This window comes from Loxodonta africana, chromosome 9 (genome assembly GCF_030014295.1).
Source record: "Loxodonta africana isolate mLoxAfr1 chromosome 9, mLoxAfr1.hap2, whole genome shotgun sequence".
In the NCBI taxonomy this organism is placed as follows: domain Eukaryota; kingdom Metazoa; phylum Chordata; class Mammalia; order Proboscidea; family Elephantidae; genus Loxodonta; species Loxodonta africana.
The window spans coordinates 120,240,184-120,259,072 of NC_087350.1; the positions used below are offsets into that span (position 1 = coordinate 120,240,184).

The window sequence follows — 18,889 nt, forward strand, 5'->3', positions numbered from 1 at the left end:
CCTTCCCAGGCAGAATGAATTACTCCTTTGCCTGTGCTACCTCTCAAAGGTGCACAAAGGACTCATCCTTAAGATGTGAAGTCAGGGATACTGACTTATTCATTGTTATGTCCACAAGGCTTATCATGGCAGGTGCTAAAATTGCTGGTTGAATGAATGAAAAAAAAAAAAAAAACGAGCAGTAGGAGCTGAGTGCCTTGTGAGGTCCTTCATGCTAGTGAGAGGTATTCCAGAAAGGCTTGTGACCCTTTGTCAGGGGCTGAGGACTGCTGATGGTGGTAGTGGTGGTGGGGTGATGGCAGTGATGATGATGATGGTGGTGGTATTGGCAGTGGTGATGGTAATGATGGTGGTGATGGTAGTGATGATGGTAATGATGGTGGTACTTCTGATGATGATGATGGTAGTAGTGATGGTGATGATGGTAGCGATGGTGGTGACGGTAATGGTGGCAGTGATGTTGTGGCAATGGTGGTAATGATGGTAGTACTGGTGATGGTGGTGGTTGTGATATTGATGGTGATGGTGACAATGATGATGATGATGGTGGTGGAGGTGATGGTAGTGATGATGATGGTGTTGATAGTGTAGATGATGCTGATGGTAGTGATGGTGGTGGTGATGGTGATGGTGGCGGTGGTGGTGGCGGTGGTGATGGTGATGATGGTGGTGGTGATGGTGTTGGTTGTGGAGGTGATGATGGAGGCTGGGATTACTTAGGCCTCGCATGTGCAGGCACACTGCTCAGTGCTCTGCACATGTGACCACGTTCAGTACCAAGGACACTTGTGTGCAGTAGACCCGTTGTCCTCACTTCACGATTGCACTAACAGGCCTACTGAGATTGAGCGATTTGCCTAAGATCTCACAGCCCACGAGGGGGGTGACAGTGCCCCCGGACCTTGCTTCCTCTGTGGAGCTGCGCCCAGGGTGTGGTTCCGTTCCTGCCTGGAGCTTGGCACGGCTGTCAGTGAGCCCTGTGTTCAGCGAGGCCCCCGTGCTCCAGGGTTAACCCTGTGTGCACTGCCCCTGGATGCCCAGGTGGAGGGAAGCTTGGGGCCCATTTCATTCGTGTGCCACCAGGTTAGAATGGGGTTTTGTAACCGTGGCCGGGTGCTTTCTATGGCCCTCGAAATGTCCAATTGCAGACTCAAGGGCCACATAGTTGGCCCAGAAGGGACACGAGGTCCATGCACTATGTCCTGTGAGCTTGCTGAGGGGGTGGGCATGTGGGTCTGGTCCTGCCCTGCTCTCCTGGTGGAGCCGAGGCCATTCCCCTGCTCCTCGCCGACCCTCTCCTAGTTCGCCAGGCTGACTTCTAGCCTCCAAGGCCAGGTCCACCCTCTGGCCCCCCATGCACCCCCTCCCCGGTGGCCAAGACACAGGCGTGGATTTCTCAGCCAGCGCCGTCCTGAGTAAACTTGATCCTACACACCCCTGGAGCCTCACTGGCTGGTGGCCGTAGGTGAGAATTTTACTGGGACTTGTGGAGGCCATGGGGGGCAGGGGGTGGTGGGGATGTGGACCAGGTTGAGGGACCTGGGGGACGGCAGCAGAAAGTGGCTTCACCCCCATGGCTGTATTTCTCTAACACCCTGCTAATACTGTTAAAATCATTCTCAGATTCCACAGATACCCTGAAAATCGGAAACAATGATGTAGACCCCCTCTGGTGTAGGGCACTTTCTTTTTCCACTCTGATGACTTGTGGGTGACAATATCCAAAATATCCAAATGAGGCTTATTCGGGCCCACAAGAGCGTGGAGAGAGAGGGGAATCGGGAGGCCTTTTACTAGCTGAGTCTGCTGGGAAATGGCCCGTGGACGGGGGAGCCCTCCAGAAGCTGCCAACCACCCTCACTGGTCCTGTCCATCTTAGAAATTCGAGGGATCCCGGGGGAGCCGATGCTTGGCGAGGGTGGATGTTGGTTTGAGTGCTTTGCCCCGGCTGTGTCCCTGGCTATGTCCCTAGCAGGTTCCGAGCCTGGGTCATCTCTTGTTGCGATGTGTGATCGCACGTGCCTGAAATCCCTCAGCTGGCGAGGGCACACTTTAGATTTTAACTCAGGTGTGGAGTTCCTGGTGGTGCACATGATTAAGTGCTCTCCGCTAGCTGAAAGTTGGTGGTTCGAACCCACACAGAAGTGCTTTGGAAGAAAGCCTTAGCGACTTCCTTCTAAAACATCAGCCATTGAAAACCCCGTGGAGCCCAGTTCTATTCTGACACACGTGGGGTTGCCTTGACCTGGAGTTGACTCGATAGCAACCGGTTTGGCTTTGGTTTGGTGCCGGCCCCAGAGTCCTGGGACTCCCCCAGCCTCACCTCCCTCCTTCCATGATCTCGAGGCTGGGGACGCCCTGCCGGACCCTCTGTGAGTCACAGGGCAGCCTCTGCACCAGGTGGCCCCAACTCTACCCATGCTGCGAGGTGCCCACGTAGTGTGGAAAGAGCTCTCTGCCTGCCAGCCCAGTGGTCAAGGACACTGGGGAGGGCTGTGTCTGAGGCGTGTTGCCAGTGAGAGGGCTGGCGCTCCCCTCTGGTTTTTGCTCCAAGGAGAACGTACTTGCCAACCATCTCTCCTGCAGCCTCGAACAAGCAGGGTTTGTCTTCGCAAATTATTTGTCTGTCTCAGCTTACAGGCAGGAGTGCTCGGGCTAAAATTAGCCAGCACACGCCACAGGAAAAGCTAGAGCGGTCGGCTGGGATTCCTGTGGTGCCTGTTTGGGTTGGAAGAGGCCGTCCATGGTGCGGGGAGGCACAGTGGGGCTGGCCAGGGTGAGGCTGAAAGGAGGGGCGCAGAATGAATGGAACAGGAAGGAAATAGGAGAGCAGGCGTGTGATGGAGGGAGTGAAGCCCCACAGAGTGACTGCCGGTTGGGGGGCTCCACCGGGGCATCCCTCTCAGGCGGGCACTGCGTTCCCCGTCTCCGCGCTCCCCTGGGTTGCGCAGGCTCTCCAATGAAAACTTTGCTGTTTCCTCAGCTCATACAGCCACACGGCCTGGAGGAAATCTCATTCTGGGAAAAGGCAGAACTGCCTCTCTCAGCAAAACGCCCCTGGCTCTGCCAGAGCCAAGGACAACACGCGCCCACCATGGCTGAGCTGTCTTGTGGGTCGTGGGCTGCCCAGCCTGTCCCCGGTGGGAAGACTGACCTTGGCCGGCTTGGTGGGGTGGAATGGCCGTGATGACCACCAGGCAGGCGCTGGAGCCTCTTGGGGGCTCAGCAGAGCTTTGCTGATCTTGCAGGGCCAGAAAGGAGGGTGTGCGAAGCGGGAAATTGTGGTTGGTTATCAGAAGGAGGGGTGGGCTGAACCACCTGGCACAGGTGTCTCTGGGCAGGTGGCTTTGGGCACCTGCAGGGCAAGTAGGTCTTGGGAGTGTGCCTGTAACGTTAGACTGAGTGGTTCGAGGGCTGGGCCTGGCAATCAAAGCGTGGAACTGGGTGTGGCCTGAATGCCTGTGCATGGCTGAGCCTGCCCAGCTTGTAGGCCATGTGTGAACTGAAAGCCCAGGGCTTCACTGTGGGGTTTGAACTCAAGGGGAGAGCAGACAGTAGGCAGTATTCCTGGGAGCTGCAGGGGCCGTACCTGAGACCCAGGAAACCCCCACTGTGCCTCGCCCATGCTGTGCACCCTGCTGAGAGTGACTTGCCTCTCTGAGCCTCCCCTTGTGCATCTGTGAAATGGGGCAGGGGAGAGGGGCATGGCTCCCCTCTCCTGCAAGGCTGTGAGGATGGGGTATGTGTGAACACCCCAGAACTGCACATCTGCAATGGGGGTGAGAGAAGGGTGCGGCTCACCCCTCCTAGAGTGACTGTGAGGATAGAGTATGTATGAGCACCCAGGATTGCCAGTCACAGGAAGAGACGAGGAAGTTGCTCTCAAGGACACATGCCAGGGGCTGGGCTGGGGCCACAGTGAACCCCCAGGGCCTTTCTGGAGGCACGAGGGCACAGCCAGTCCCACTGAGGATGTCTGGTGTGTAAGCATGAGGCATCATGGGGGTGGGAGTGATCACAGGGGTGGTGGGGCCCATGCGGTGCGGGACATGGCTACCTGGGAGCCCACCTGTGTGAGGCAGGTAGGGGACTGCCCAGGCAGGTGCCTATCTAGCACCCTTTGGCAGTCAGAGCGCTGGAGACCTAGGGCCCTCAGGGCCATCCTCGGAAGCTCTCAGTCTTGTCAAGACCACTTTACAAGGTCCTCATCATCAGCCACACCCACCCTGCCAGTCACAGGGGGCAGTAGGACCAGGAGAACAAGCCCAGCCCTGGATGAGGCCAGGGTCTCCCCCTCCCTGGGGAGACAGGCTGTGCACCGAGGCACAGGGGGCAGCAGGACCAGGAGAACAAGGCCAGCCCTGGGCGAGGCCAGGGTCTCCCCCTCCCTGGGGAGACAGACTGTGCACCGAGGCACAGGGGGCAGCAGGACCAGGAGAAGAAGCCCAGCCCCGAACGAGGCCAGGGTCTCCCCCACCCTGGGGAGACAGGCTGTGCACCAAGGCACAGGGGCAGCAGGACCAGGAGAAGAAGCCCAGCCCTGGGTGAGGCCAGGGTCTCCCCCTCCCTGGGGAGACAGACTGTGCACCAAGGCACAGGGGCAGCAGGACCAGGAGAAGAAGCCCAGCCCTGGACGAGGCCAGGGTCTCCCCAGCAGGCAGTTCGCACACCGAGACAAATGGCTTAGCGAGATAATCCAGCTCCTGTCAGAGCTTCTCCTGGAATTTCTGCCAGCTGTCCACTGGGACATGGAGGTGACCCCTGTTTGCTCCACCTGAAGCCCATGTCCCCGTTGCTTCTCTGGGTCTGGGACCCTGGTGACCTGAAGGCAGGCTTGTTCTCCATGGGTCAGGTGTGGCAGTGTTCAAATGAGAATTGTGCAATTTTTCTTAGAGCCACTGTAGCAAAGTGCCACATGCTGGTGGGTGGGTGAGTGGGTGGTGGTGGGGGGGAACTTACACAACGTAAATAACTCTCTCACAGTTCTGGAGGCCAGGAGCCCAAGTTCAAAGTGTCAGCATGGTGGCACTCCCTCTGGAAGCTCTAGGGGAGGGTCCTTCCTTGTCTCTCCCAGTGCCTGGTGGCCCCAGCATTCCTTGGCTTGTGGCTGCATCACTCCAGTCTCTGCTCCCTCTTCACATGGCCTCCCTCTCTGTGTCTGTGTACCTCCCCTTTCGTAAGGAAACCAGTCACACTGGATCAGGAGTCACCCTTCTCTAGTGTGGCCTCATGTTAACTGATGACATCCGCAAAGACCCTGTTTCCAAACAAGGTCACGTTCACAGGTGCCTGCTGGCAATTACGACTTGAACACATCTTTTCGAGGGACTCAGTTCAACCCTTAACAGGCATCCTGGGCTTGGCTCTGCTGTGGTTTCTGCAGGGCATAACAAGGAATTGGTGAAGACGCATGAGAAAGTCATGTCGCTGACAGGGAGGGATACAGGACACCTCGCCTGGCAGCACACATGCACACATGCACACACATGCAGAAGCACACATGTGTACACACATGTGTACACACATGCATATTCATGCATACAAACACATGCACACAACCACACTAACAAACACACATGCATACACAATAAATGCACACACGTACACACACACGTACACCCCAGACCACCGGGCACCCGGGTCCTGCTGCTCGGCCTGTAGGGGAGGGGATGGGCCTGGTTCTGGGGTGCCTGCTTGCGTGTGGTTGGGGCATGTTTGGGCTCCAGGCCAGCATCATGAAGAAGTGGAGGCCAGCAGAAAATGAAATCCCATAACTCAGAGCTTCCTCCCATCGCGAAGGCGGAGCAGGCAGAGTTGGAGCTTCAGCCTGCATTTCTGGGGTGATTTGTCTTCGCCGCCTTCCTAGGGTGCGGAGCCGTGGACACCGAGGGGTGCTTAGGAACTGTGTCGGAGGATGGGGGTGGGGAGAAAAGGGGTGACTCTGAGGAAGGCTTTGAGGGAGGGGACTTGTGCCCATCCTTCTGACCCAGGGATGGGGTGTGTGTGTGTGTGCAAGTGACACCCCAAACCACACCCAGAATGAGAGGGAAGCCCGGCTGCCTCTGGGGCAGCAGCATGTCGACACCTGCTGGGTGCTTGAGGGGGCATGGCAGGCTGTTCTTTCCTCGGGGCCCTCAGAGGTATCCCTCCTCCCGCAGAGGCCCTTCTTTGGGCGCCTGGGGTGTGGGTCCGCCATGTGGGGAGAGAAGCGGTGGCGAGGGGGATGGAACCCTGGAAGAGGGCCTGGGGTCTTGAGCTGACCTGTTCTGGCACCTCAGTTTCCCCTTCTCCATGGTGGAGGTCAGGACGAGGTTCCAGGGTCTCAAGCTGAGCCCACTCCCAAGGAGCTCTGTGCACAGGCCCTGGCACCTGCGCCTCAGTTTCCCTTCCCCACGGTGGGGGGTTGGGTGGATGCCTGCTCTCTGACAGACCTGTCCACAGCACAAACACATGTTTTCTGGTGTGAGAACTTACCAGAGGACTGGTGGGAAAAGGTCTTGAAAACAAGCAGGGGCATCTGCAGAGGAGGGAGGGGCATTTGAAACAAAGGGGGGTCCATGCCTGCAGGGGCTGCGCAGGCCCTGCCTTAGGTGACTGATCCCAGGCTGATCAGTAGGGACTGAAGAAGTCCACCGGTGGTCTGAGGGCCAGCCAGCACCAATGTCCTTGGGTTCCACAGAGCCGTGGTCTGGCCTGGCCTTTACTGTTGGTTCTCTTTGGGTGTCTGGAGTGTGGTGTGCCCGTGCACCGGGATGAGCGCAGACCACCATGTGGAGGCAGGGATGGGTGGCCTCTTGCTGGGCCCTCAGGGGCAGAGAGGGGCTGGACATGTCCACCAGCCCTGGGGACCTTGGGATTCTCTGTGAGGCAGGCCCTTTAACCAGCCACTGTAACACAATGGAGAACCAAAAATTCCAATCAGCTGCTGTCAAGTGGATCCCGACTTACGGCGACCGCATGTGTGTCAGAGAAGAGCTGTGCTCCACAGGGCTTCAGTGGCTGATTTGTCGGAAGTAGGCCACGAGGCCTTTCTCTGAGGCACCTCTGCCTGGACTCAAACCTCCAGCCTTTTGGTTGGCAGCTGAGCACGTTAACTGTTTGCACCATCCAAACAAACAAACAAATTCAAAACTTCTTACCATGAAGTCCATTCCGACTCATGGCGACCCCGTGTGTTACGGAGTAGAACTGCTCCATAGGGTTTTCTTGGATGTAATCCTGACAGAAGCAGATCGCCAGGTCTATCTTCTGCAGAGCAGCTGGGCGGGTTCGAACCGCTAACCTTTGGGTTAGTAGCTGAGTGCAAACCATTTGTACTACCTAGACCCCCCCCAAAAAAAAAGACCCAGAGACTGCTAAATTGAGGGGTGCTCCCCAAGGGTTCCAAGGTTTCCTGTCCCCTACTGTAGCATTTGGAGAACAGATGGGCAGATGCCTAGCTGCTGGGGCAGGAGAAAACGCTTTATCTGAGTTGGATGAGATTTGAACTAGAAGTCACATTGCTTCCTTCACAAAAATGTGTGGTTTTGATTCACGGTTCCTGTCATATGGTTCACGTCTGCTGGAGGGTTTAAAACATGGGCCAGGTGCCTCTGACATCCGAAGGGGAGCAGGGATGAGAGAGGAGAGGGGAAAGGGGAGAGGGAGGAGGCGGCTCTGCCAAAGCCCAGGGGGTGAGAGGGCAGCAGGGAGGGAAGAGGGACCCTGCCTCTTGCTTGGGGTGGGCGTTGGGAGAAGAACCAACAGGCAGGGAGCTGAGGTGTGGGTGAGGGGGCCGCTCTCTTGTCCCCCAGTGTCTGGAAAACCTGACAGCCTCCCTCACAAAGGCATCGGGCCGGGGAGGCCCAGCAGCAGGCAGCTGTCTGTGGTCACTCTCTGTACCCTCAGCCCCGACCCTCTCCTTGTTGGCTGAAGTCCTGGCGCTGACGCCTGCCTGTGGAGGAACCCATTGGCCAGCCCCAGGTGCAGCAGCCCTTTGGCAGGGACCTGTAACTGTCTTGAGCCACCGTTTTTGGCTTGTCCTTGAGAGGGTGCGGGTTTGGAGGGTGGGGCAGAGCCTTTGCCTTCATGGTAGAGACCTGGGCTTGGGGGGAACGGGCAGTACCTGTGTGTGTGCACGTGTGCGTGTGTGTTGGGGGGCATGAAGTGCTTCGCTGAAAGCCCAGGCAGCAGGTGCATTCGTGCCCAGGGGCACCAGCTCGTCTTGGGGCTCAGGCAGCCAGAAGAATGTGCGTCCCAGCCTGGAGGCATTTCACTCTAGATGCGGGCACAGGAGGGGGCACATCTGTGGGTGTTTGGGGTCCTATCAGCCACTCCCCCAGCGCTGCTCTTAGTGCCCATCAGGGATATCCTGAGGGACGTGGGTGCCCCTGAGGGCCTGAAATACTGCCGCTGGGGATTCTTTTAGGTGAGCCAATCTTGGCCTCCCGCCCCCCTCCTCTTTTTTTGAAGCAAAATTCACACCACGTAAAATCCGCCTTTTTGAAGCATACAGCTCTGTGCCGGTTAGTGCAGTCACGGTGTTGTGTACACCACCTCCTCTGGTTCCAGAACATTCTCACCACCCCACAGGAGACCCTGCGCCCATTAAGCAGTTCCTCCCCATCCCCCCGCCCCCAGCCCCTGGCAATCACTCGTCTGTGTCTGTCTCTGTGCGTTTGTCTGTTCTAGATATTTCGCGTAAGGGGGCCATACAATGTCTCCGTATGTGTGGGCCTTATTTCGCACGGCATGATGTTTTCAGGGTTCGTCTGTGATGTAGCGTGTGTCAGAACTCATTGCTCTTCACTAATACCCCATTGTGTGGGTGGACCACATTGTGTGTATCTACTCATCTGCTGATGGACACTCGGCTTGTTCCCCCCTTATTGTGAATAATGCTGCAATGAACATTGGTGTACAAGTTTTTGTTTGAGTCCCTGTTTTCAAGCCTCTTGGATATATACCTAGAAGTGGAATTTCTGGGTCATATGTTAATTTCTGCGTTTAAGTCTTTGAGGAACCAAGCATTGCCTCTTAAAAGTAAAAGCCTCCAGTGGTTGGGGGGCAATGGGGAGGAGGCAGGGTGTTTCTAAGCCCTCTCAGTTTAGGGTTTGTTTAAGGTTGCATCCCCCACCTACAGCAGACAAAAGCTCTGTGCACTAGGTCTGGCCCATAACAGCTGCTCAACAGGTGTCTGGTGGGTGGATGGGTAGATGGACAGATGGATGGGTAGGTGGGTGGGTGGCTGGCTGAGTGGGTAGGTGGGTGGAGAGAAGGATGGTTGGGTGGCTGGGTAGATGGGTGGATGGAAGGGCAAGCAGGCAAGCCTGGCTTGAGTGGCTCTTGGGGTGCAGTCCCTAGGGAGGAAGGCCAGCACTGAGAACAGGCCCCTCCCATGGTCTAACCTAGGCTCCTGTCAGCCTCAAGAAGTCAGGCTCTGTCTTGGCTACATGGATCCCCTGTGTGCCTGCTTGTTCACGGTGCCTGTCCTTTTTCAGGGTGACATCCAGCAGCTGCTCTTCGTCGCGGACCACCGGGCGGCTTATGATTATTGTGAGCACTACAGCCCTGACTGTGACACTGCAGTCCCTGATACCCCCCAGTCGCAGGACCCCAATCCTGATGAATACGTGAGTCAGCTCTGGTCTGGGTCACGTTGGGGGCTGGGGGAAAACCACCTGGGAAGGGGCTGGTTCTGGCAGGCAGGGCGGGAGGGAAGGGACATCTAAGCCATGGGACCCCCGCTTTAAATCATCCCACTGGGCAAGAATGTGAATTGGCAGAGGGATGAATTTTGGGGTGCCAAAGGGATCAGTTCACAAGAGGGTGTTGTTCAGTAACTTCTCTTCTCCAAACTGGCCCTAGATGGTAACAGGGGGGCCCTCTTACTCCCTGGCTTAAGGCCTGGGGAGGCACTGTGAGCCAATGTCAACGCTGACCTCTGTGGGCCGAGTGTCTGGAGGGGCTGCCTGGGCCTGCCAGTGGGTGGGGCTTAGGGCTGTTGAAGGTAGAATAAGCCGGTCCCCCCAGAGTGGCAGCGAGTCTGAAGAACAGCCATGCCTGGAGCATGTTCAGGACACGTCTCACGCCTTCATCCCTCTACTGTGACCTGCTGGGTTTGTGGTCAGCCGGGCGCATCCATGCACCCGCACACTGCAGCCCTGCCTCTGTTTACTTTTTTGGCTATCTTTCTACAACTTCCAAATAATGAATACCCCCTCCCCGTTCAGATCGGACTCATGTCTCAAGTAGCATGAAATCCTGGACTGTCCCCTCGGGTCTCCCCTTTCTCCCGCATGTGTCAGAGCAGAGCCAAGTGCACCCTCCTGAGCTGGGGATCCCAGGGAGTAGGGGCCAGAGCCCAGACCGCTCTTACAAACCCAAGAAGTAGGGCTCAGAAGGAATACCCCAATGGAATCCCGCAGCCGAGATCCTTACCTGCCCTGTCCTAGGTGCTATGTGGGAAGGGTTGGGGGACAAGGCCACCTCCTGTCACTGTGGTACCTCCCGTGGCCCCCAGGTTTGTGTTTTGGGGCTGAGGGTCAGAGAAGATTCTGAGTGACAGTACAGTGCCGTGCAACCCCACAGTCTGGCTGGCTGTGGGTTCTACAACTTCTGGGACTCAGTTCTCATTGGCTTCTGCTCGGGGGACCTGGGGTACCCCGTTTCCTCCCTCGCTTCTCCAGGGGCTGACTCAGCTTCCCAAGGAGGCCTCTGCTCTGTGGTGTCCACTGTGCACTTTTTTTTTTTTAGCTTATAATTTTTAAATAATACTTTATTGTGTTGTCGGTGAAAATTTTCAAAAATTAGGTTCCCATTTGACAATTTCTATATAAATTGCTCAGTGACATTAGTTCCATTTTTCACAACATGCCAACATTCTCTTTAGTTGCAGTCTGATTGTTCCCTTTCCAGTACCCTAGTTTCCCTGCCTCTTATCCTCTCGTCTTTGCTTTAGTGTGATTGTTGGCCTCTGGGCTCATTTGGATGGTTTTTAATGGAGCACTGCACACACGGGTAATAGCCTTTATTTTGTGTGCCAGTCTGTTATTTCACTAAAGGGTGGTCTCGGGGGGTAGTTTCAGTTCAAGCTTTGAAGAGTATCTCAGAGCGACAGCCTCTGAGAGTCCTCTAGTCTCAACTGGTTCGGGAAGTCTGGACTTTATAAGAATTTGAGTTCTGCTCTGCATTTTTCTCCCGTTCTACCTGGGTCCATCTATTGTGGCCCTGATCACAACAGTTGGTAGCTGGGCACCATCTAGTTCTTCTGGTCTCAGGGTAGATGAGGTCGTGGTTTGTGTAGCCTATCAGACCTGTAGACTAGTTTCTTCTCGGAGACTTTGGTGTGGGGACCACACTTCCTGGGCTGAGACCTGCACTGTGACCTCCATGGCCCCACTCCTCCCTCATGCTACTGGTTGACTTTCAGTACCCAGAAGGAGACGGTGAGGGTGACACCTATTATTATGAGTATCCATACTATGAAGACCCTGATGACCTGGGGAAAGAAACTGCCCCCACCAAGAAGCCCGTGGAAGCTGCTCGAGAAACCACAGAGATTCCCGAGGTGAGGGCCAAAAAGGGTGGGCTGGGGGGGGATGCTGTCCTGGGAGCCCATGGGTGCAGGGGTGGGATCAGGGCAGAGGAGACATGCTGAGTGAGTGGGTGCAGGGTGGGATGGGGTGGAGTAGGTGAGCTGAGTGAGTGGGTGCAGGGGGATGGAGTGGAGGAGGTGACCTGAGTAAGTGGGTGTAGGGTGGGGGACAGGGTGTAGGAGGTGTGCCAAGTGAGTGGGTGCAGGGGGAATGGGATGGACGAGGTGAGGTGAGTGAGTGGGTGCAGGGGGGATGGGGTGGAGGGGGTATGCCAAGTGAGTGGGTATGGGGGGACAGGGTGGAGGAGGTGTGCTGAGTGAGTGGGTGCAGAGGGGACAGGGTGGAGGAGGTGAGCTGAGTGTGTGGGCGCAGGGGGGATGGGGTAGATCAGGCATACTGAGTGAGTGGGTATGGGGGACTGGGTGGAGGAGGTATGCTGAGTGAGTGGGTGCAAGTGGGAGGGGGTGGAGAAGGTGTACAGAGTGGGTGCAGGGGGATGGGGTGGATGAGGTGAGCTGAGTGTGTGGGTACAGAGGGGATGGAGTGGAGGAGGTGAGCTGAGTGAGTGGGCTCTTTGGTGGCTTCTGGAGATTGGTGTGAATGGGAGGCGGTAGAGCTCTGTCAGGGAGGAAACGTGGCCGAGTGACTGTGGCTAGTCCTTGGGGATTAGACAAAGGTGCTCCCCCATGTTGGTGTGAAGGAAATTGTCCCCACAGGGCGACTGGGCCCAGCTCTGGTCCTGACTCTTCGTCCGTCAGCCTGGGCCCTTGGGCAGGCCGGTAGGGCTTGGGGCTGTTCCCTCAACTGTCCACGCAGGGGGGAGAGCAGGAGGAGGGCTCAGTGGGAGCTAGTCCCCGAGGTCGCACCTCTGTGAATGGCCAGCTCCCCACCTGGGACACCGGGGTAAGGACGCAGGGGCGTGGGCAGCGGTGGAGACACTGCGTGGAGATGCTCAGCGTGTCCCAGGGCAGCAAGCGCTCAGTGGCGCTGCTATTGTTTTGGGGCTGAATTGTTACACCCTCTAGTCTGCCGGAGAGAATTTTAAATACATTAGGGAGATGTGTGCCTGACTGTGAGTTTCAGTGTGTGAGGGAGTATGTTTGAGTGAGTGTGGCTGTGACTGTATGTGAGTGAGTGTGTGGGGGTTAAAAGCGTGTGTGCATGTGTGTGCAAGCATGAGTGTGTTGCATTAGATGTGAGTGTGTGGGTGTTGTGAGTGAATATTTGTGTAAGTGTATACGTGAGTGTGTGTTTGTGTATGTGAGTGTGTCTGAGTGTGTATGTGTGAATGTGAGTGTAAGAGTGTGAGGATAGATGTGTTTTATGTGTGTGTATGTGTGTCTGAGTGTGTGTGTGTGAATGAGTGTGAAGATAGATGTGAGTTTCATGTGTGTGTGAGCGTGTGTGTGCATCCTTCCAGAGATGCTTGAACGTGTGCACATGGGGAATCCAGACCCCAGGGCCCCGCTGCCCCGTAAAGCTGCCCGTCTCTGCTGTGGCTACTAGGAGCTGACCCTGCCGCCCACGGAAGCCCCTACTGTGCCCGAGACCAGAGAGGGGCCTGGGAAGGAGGATGACCCTGGCATTGGGGACTACGACTACGTGCCGAGTGAGGATTACTACACGCCTTCGCCCTATGAGGACATCAACTACGGCGAGGGCATCGAGAACCCTGACCAGCCCACCGACCCCGGGCCAGCGGCCGAATTTCCCACCAGCACTGAGGCCACCACCAACGCGTCCAGCGTAATTTCTGTCCCTCCACGTTGGCTGGCTCGGGGAGAAGGGGAAAGGGCCGAGGCTAGGGGTCAGGAGACCTGAGCTCTCCATTCTCTGCTTCTCGCCCTTGGGTGTCCTTGGGTGGCTCCCATGTCTCCAGTCCCACCAAACGCTGGCCTTGGACCCTTTGCAGCAGTCGTTTTAAGTGGTCCCTAAGAGAGTCCATTATGAGCAAGCCTGGAATCACTGGCTTGCTGAATTATCTCAGGGCGGTCGATTTTTCAGCTGCGAAATGGAGAGAGCAATCCCTGCCCTCCTGGTCTCTTGGGTTTAGGTGGAGATGGAGAGGAGGAGCAAGTTTGCAGACACGATTTCCGCCCACGAGGAGCTGGGGTCTGGGAGCAGGCGGGGTGGACAGATACACGGGCTGGGGATCCAGAAAAATCAGAACATGCCTGGAAGGTGGGCGGAGCTGGGTGAGACAATGGCCTCACGGGCGGGCCGCCCTGGACTGGGACCCCTGCCCAGTCAGCAGTTATCTGGGTGAGCTTAGACATCTGTGGCACCTCTCTGAGCCCCGTTTTCTCACTGGCAAATGGCAGTAACAATGCCCCTCCTGAGTTACTGAGGGATATTCAGATCAGGATAGTGTGTGCTGGAAATGACCATGGTGTGAGCAGAGCTCCTGGCTTCCAGAGGGGCATGTGGATCCTGTGGTTCTGGACCCCAGCAGCAGACGTGGATTTGGGACACTTAACCCCAGGTCCCCGAGGCCCTGCTGAAGCCCCCTGGCTGCGGGCCACCTTCCTCAGGGGCACAGGGCAGCCTAGCTCTGCCCTTTCTTGTCCTGGGGCCTTGGGCAGCTTTGGGGGATGGCTTTCCCCTCGTGAGAGGGAAAGATGTGTAAAGAGGGTACAAGGGGCCCCAAGACCTCGCCCAACAGGCCAGCCCCACTCTCTACGCTCAGGCGCTCTGTGGCTTAGGAGGCCGCTGGCCTGAAGGCCTGGGGTTGTCTGACCCAAGCCCTGGGTGGGAAGGATGTGTCTGTCCAGCTCACCGTGGTGGCTTTGCTGCACACTCGCACCTTCCCAGGTGACCCTCTTCTTCCTCCTCTCCTCTCCAGCCAGCACTGTCCCCAGAGGAAGGGAAGGATGACTTTGACGGGGAATTCACTGAAGAAACCATCAAGAATCTCGACGAGAACTACTACGACCCATACTTCGACCCCACCATCTCCCCATCAGAGATTGGGCCTGGGATGCCAGCGAACCAGGATACCGTCTATGAAGGGGTGAGCAGCTCAGGCGGCCCGGCAGGAGGCGGCCGGAGGGTGTTGGGAGGGAGGCGGCTCCCCTGGGCCCTCTGCAGGGGTGAGGGCAGCCCTCCCGGGGCACAGTGGCAGTGCGGTGGGCTACAGGAGCAGGGCGCCATCTGGAAACCTGAGTTTTAAGGGGTCTCAGGTGCTTAGAATTGGATTCTGAATGATTCATGCTCTGTGGCACCATCGCCGCCCCGGTTCCTGCGTGACCTTCTTGTAACTGGCCCGTTTACTCATTTATTAGAACCAGAATGTAGCGCCCCGGGCCCCTCCTCTGTCCACTGCACCTTGTTCTCCTGGGCGGGGGCGATGCCCACTGTTAGTAGCCCCCTTGTTTTGCTGAGTCATGTGGACTTTGTGTAACCTGTACTTCCCTCTTCCCTCCTCTCTCTTTTTCTCTCTCCATTTGCCCTTGACCGACCCCAGATTGGAGGACCCCGGGGCGAGAAGGGCCAAAAGGGAGAACCTGCAATCATCGAGCCAGTAAGATCACTATCTTCTCTTCTCTCTGGACCAGGGGGGTTGGCTGCTTTAAGGACATGGCGAGTTATGGGGGTGTGACCAGGTCCACAGGTCTACTGAACCCTGTTCTTTGGGTCACCATATAAGCTGCCTAAGCACATAGTGTCTACTCACTGCTTATTACTAAAACATTCTAGAAGCTCCTGTGGTGGTGGATAGTCTAGACTCTGATTGCCCGGGTGGGTACACGCGATGGTCATTGATCAAAACTCTGCGTTGTACACTTACTGTCTATGCTTTTTCAATGTGTGTGAATGTCACCGCCATGAAATAGAAGCTCAAACTTTTTAGGAGGGCAGAGTCCCTTTGGAGGAGGGTCAATGAGGATTGGCTACATAAATTATCAATTTGGTTCTAAAACTCTGGAAAACATCAATGTACCCAGCAATGGTAGAGAATAGTTAGTGAAGGGCTTTGTCGACCCTGGCCTCTTACCCAATGGTTTGGAGTAAGTTTGACCAATTGTTGAAACATGGAAAACTGCTTATGAAACCATGTCAAGGGGATTAGATAAAACAGCATTGCCCTGACACTGCAGTCGAGTGCAACTCAGCTGTGTTAGGTAATGGATCATGGGTAAGTTAAAAAACAAAGCTAAATTGCTGATAATGTCTTAAAGTGGTTAAACGTAACGGAGGGAGTTCTGGATTCCTTTCGTGGATCAGTAGGTGTCGGTGGTGGGATAGTTTTCTGCCTCCGATTAGCCTGTGGTCTGCTTGGGAGCCAAGAGTCTACCCTGTAGTCTCAATTGCCACGGTAGTTGGGCATGGTGCCACGCAGATCAGCTGTTCTGGGCGTGGCCTCCACAGCTGTACAGTGGGGGGGGACACACAGTAGTGTGGGCTGGGACACAGCTCTGGATGGCTGGAGGGTGGGAGGAGCCAGCTCCCCAGGCCCACCCTGCCACGTCCTCCAAGTGCCATAGGGAGGAGACAAGTCCTGCAGCCACGGCCAGGCAGGAGGCGGAGGCTAGACTATTGCTTCTGAGGCCACAACTGGTTCCTGAAGGCTGAACTCAGGATACCACGTCAGGGGCTCCCGGGGACTCTGAGGCCCTTCAGATTCCTGGGATGGAGAATTCTAGTCACACTCCATGCTCCTGTGGCACTGGGGAGGTTCTGGAAGATTCTGTGACCAGTGCCACTTAGCAAGCCCTGTTTCTCCAGAATTCATTCGTTCCAGAAAGACCCTCAGGTCCAGGGCCAGGCAGGCAGGGTGTGTCTAAAGTAGGGGTTCAGCAGGTGTTTCTAGGGATGGAGCTCACAGGAGGCCGAGGTCCTAGTGGTCAGCCCTTTCCCTGACCACTGAAGTGTCTAAAATGATAGAGAGGGTGTCTTGTTCGGCTCTGTGCACCCCAACACAGGCTGCGCTGTCCATCTCCCTACCCAACTTGATGCCATCTCCATGCTGAGTGGCTGAACACAGAACCTGACTACCCTGGATCAAGTTGCCCTGGTCAGAGGGGCCGTGCTTTGCTGGCCCCTCCTCCGGCCAGGCCTGAGTTCTCGCCATGGTCCTGTTCAGGGATGGGATGTGGTGGCCCCACTGGGCTGCTAGACACACATCCTTCTCTTAAACTGGGAGCCTCCCCGCTTCCATGTTCTCTGCAGATCCAAGGAGGTTGGGGCTCTCTGGAGGCCCAAGGATTGGGGGGTGCAGGGGACAGGGAAACGGTGCCAAGGGAGACCCAGTGAAGAATCCCAATGCCAACTCCCCATGCAGGGAAAATGGAGCCACGGAGAAGAAGAATGGCAGCTTGGTCAGAATCATCCCCAAAGAATGTGGCTGAGGGAGCTCGTCCCAGTCTTTGCTGGGAGTTTTGCCAGAGGGTCAACAGCACCAAACGTCGCTCCTCTGGGGTCCGTGCTCTGCAGGTCTCCCTGGGGTAGGGACTTACTGCAGTGTTGCCCCGAAGGTTGACTGTCTTGGTCCTAGGTGGACCTGCTTTTGACTTTGTGTGTCTTCCGTGGTGTCCCTACTGCTTCAGTGAAAGGGAACTTTTGCCTGGGGAAGGAGACAGGGTCCCAGGAAAGGGCAGGTCCCCATGGCTCAGCTGAGTCCCAGGCTTTGGTCTCTTCCTGGGAAGGGCCAAGTTCCGGGCTTTGGTCCTTCCTGGGGCAGGCCAGGCTGACTCCTCTGTCTGGGTGACCTCTGCGTTCTCTCGTTCTCTGGAGGAGCCAACTCTAAGTGTGGACGTGGCATCCAGCTCAGTGAGGAGGGGTGTGTGCAGTAGGAGCCCAGGCTGTCCCACTTCAAGGCTCTGGCCAAGTGGGCAGTGGACAAGGGTGGACAAGAGGAGAGGGCTGAGAACATAGAGGTGGCCAACCAAAATATCATGTCTCCAGAAAATCCACTTCTTTGGGGAAAACGAACCATCTGGATGCAGTTAAGGAAGGAGCCCTGTGCTGCCCCACCCCTGCACTTCCCTCCTTCCCAACCCCCAGCCCGTTTGGGTGTCCGAGGGGCCTTTGTCCAGTCCGCCTAGAGGCATCATGTAAACAGCTGGAATTTCTCAACCTGGAGCATTGCCAGATGTCCTCGGCGTCTTAGCTCCCACCAACAGATGGCAGGGTCCTGAGAGATGGCCTGCGTGAGTCCGGCCAGCTGGCCTCGTGGGGGTACTGGCCCTGCAGTGGTGGAGGGCACTGTCTCCTCTCTTCCCCATCACCTGCCCTCATCAGCTCCCTCTTGGGAACTGCCCACTCACTGCAGACGGAGCTCATGGACCCAGCTCCTTCTCCCCACCCACGACTGGGCCACGGTTGGCTGTTCCCGCTCAGAGCCGGCACCTTCTGGCATCAGTCAGCAGCTTCGGAGGCTCCCTGAGAGGACAGGAATCTACTCAGTTGAGAGGTTCATCAGCAACACGGTGGTGCTGGCCGGGCTGATGGAGTCCCCAAGGGCCTCGAGGTCCCAGATTCAATGGCTGACATCACTGGCTAACGGCCATCAGAAGACACACGGATCGCCTTCTGTTGTTCGCTTTTTTTTTGTAATTTGCTATTTAACTGATTGGTAAAGTAAAGGGTTAGCGAAAATGAGAGAAACTCTCCCTGAGATGGATTGACACAACAGCCATAGCAGGGGCTCAAACATATGAAAGATCGTGAGGCCGGCAGGACTGGGCAGTGTTCATTCTGTCGTACAGAGGTCGCCGTGAGCCAGGGCCAAGTCAGCGGCAAGTGACAGCACCGTTTAGCTGGTGGGTGGGCCTCCATTGAGTGTCGTCTAGAGTTCAGCAAAGTGTGAGAACTTGAGCTTGTTGTTACTGTCCCCAGGTGAATTTTGAGACAGGCGGTAGCTGTGGGGAGTGGAACATTGCCTGACCGCCCGCGGCACGAAGTTAAATGACGCAAGGTGGTTGGTCTCAGAGAATGGGAATGGGAAGATGGGCTCACGGTGGCGGTGTCCGCACAGGAAACTGGAGACCTCTCCCTCCACTAAAATTGCTCATCCAGCGATTCCCAACTTCCTTCCTGTGCCGACCCGGACTGATCCGGCCGCCCTCCCGTGAGACCTCAGCTCAGCGTCACCCCAGGTTCCCGAGAACAAAAATCCGTGTGTTTGGGAAGAAGGCAGCTGCGGTCCCCCGGGGCAGACTCGGTCAGCGACTTCTCACTGAATCCCAGCTCCGCTTTGAGCCTCCTCAGCTGCCTGGGTCAGAGGGGAAATGGGAGCTGGGATTTGTGAAGCTGTTTGGATGAACTCGTGGTGTACACCACAGGCACAAATATTTCTGTGTGTGCATATGTGT

At 56.4% G+C, this 18,889-nt stretch overlaps 1 protein-coding gene across 2 annotated transcripts in view; it reads left to right on the forward strand.

The window, feature by feature from the left end:
- The window catches only part of COL5A1 (collagen type V alpha 1 chain), a 185,775-nt gene that overhangs the window by 62,591 nt on the left and 104,295 nt on the right, over positions 1–18,889 (forward strand). For both annotated transcript variants that reach the window (XM_064290634.1, XM_064290635.1), the window contains exons 5-9: positions 9,480–9,611; positions 11,411–11,548; positions 13,083–13,322; positions 14,419–14,586; positions 15,040–15,096. In XM_064290634.1, the coding sequence (XP_064146704.1) occupies positions 9,480–9,611; positions 11,411–11,548; positions 13,083–13,322; positions 14,419–14,586; positions 15,040–15,096 (735 nt within the window). The remainder of the gene's footprint in view (positions 1–9,479; positions 9,612–11,410; positions 11,549–13,082; positions 13,323–14,418; positions 14,587–15,039; positions 15,097–18,889) is intronic.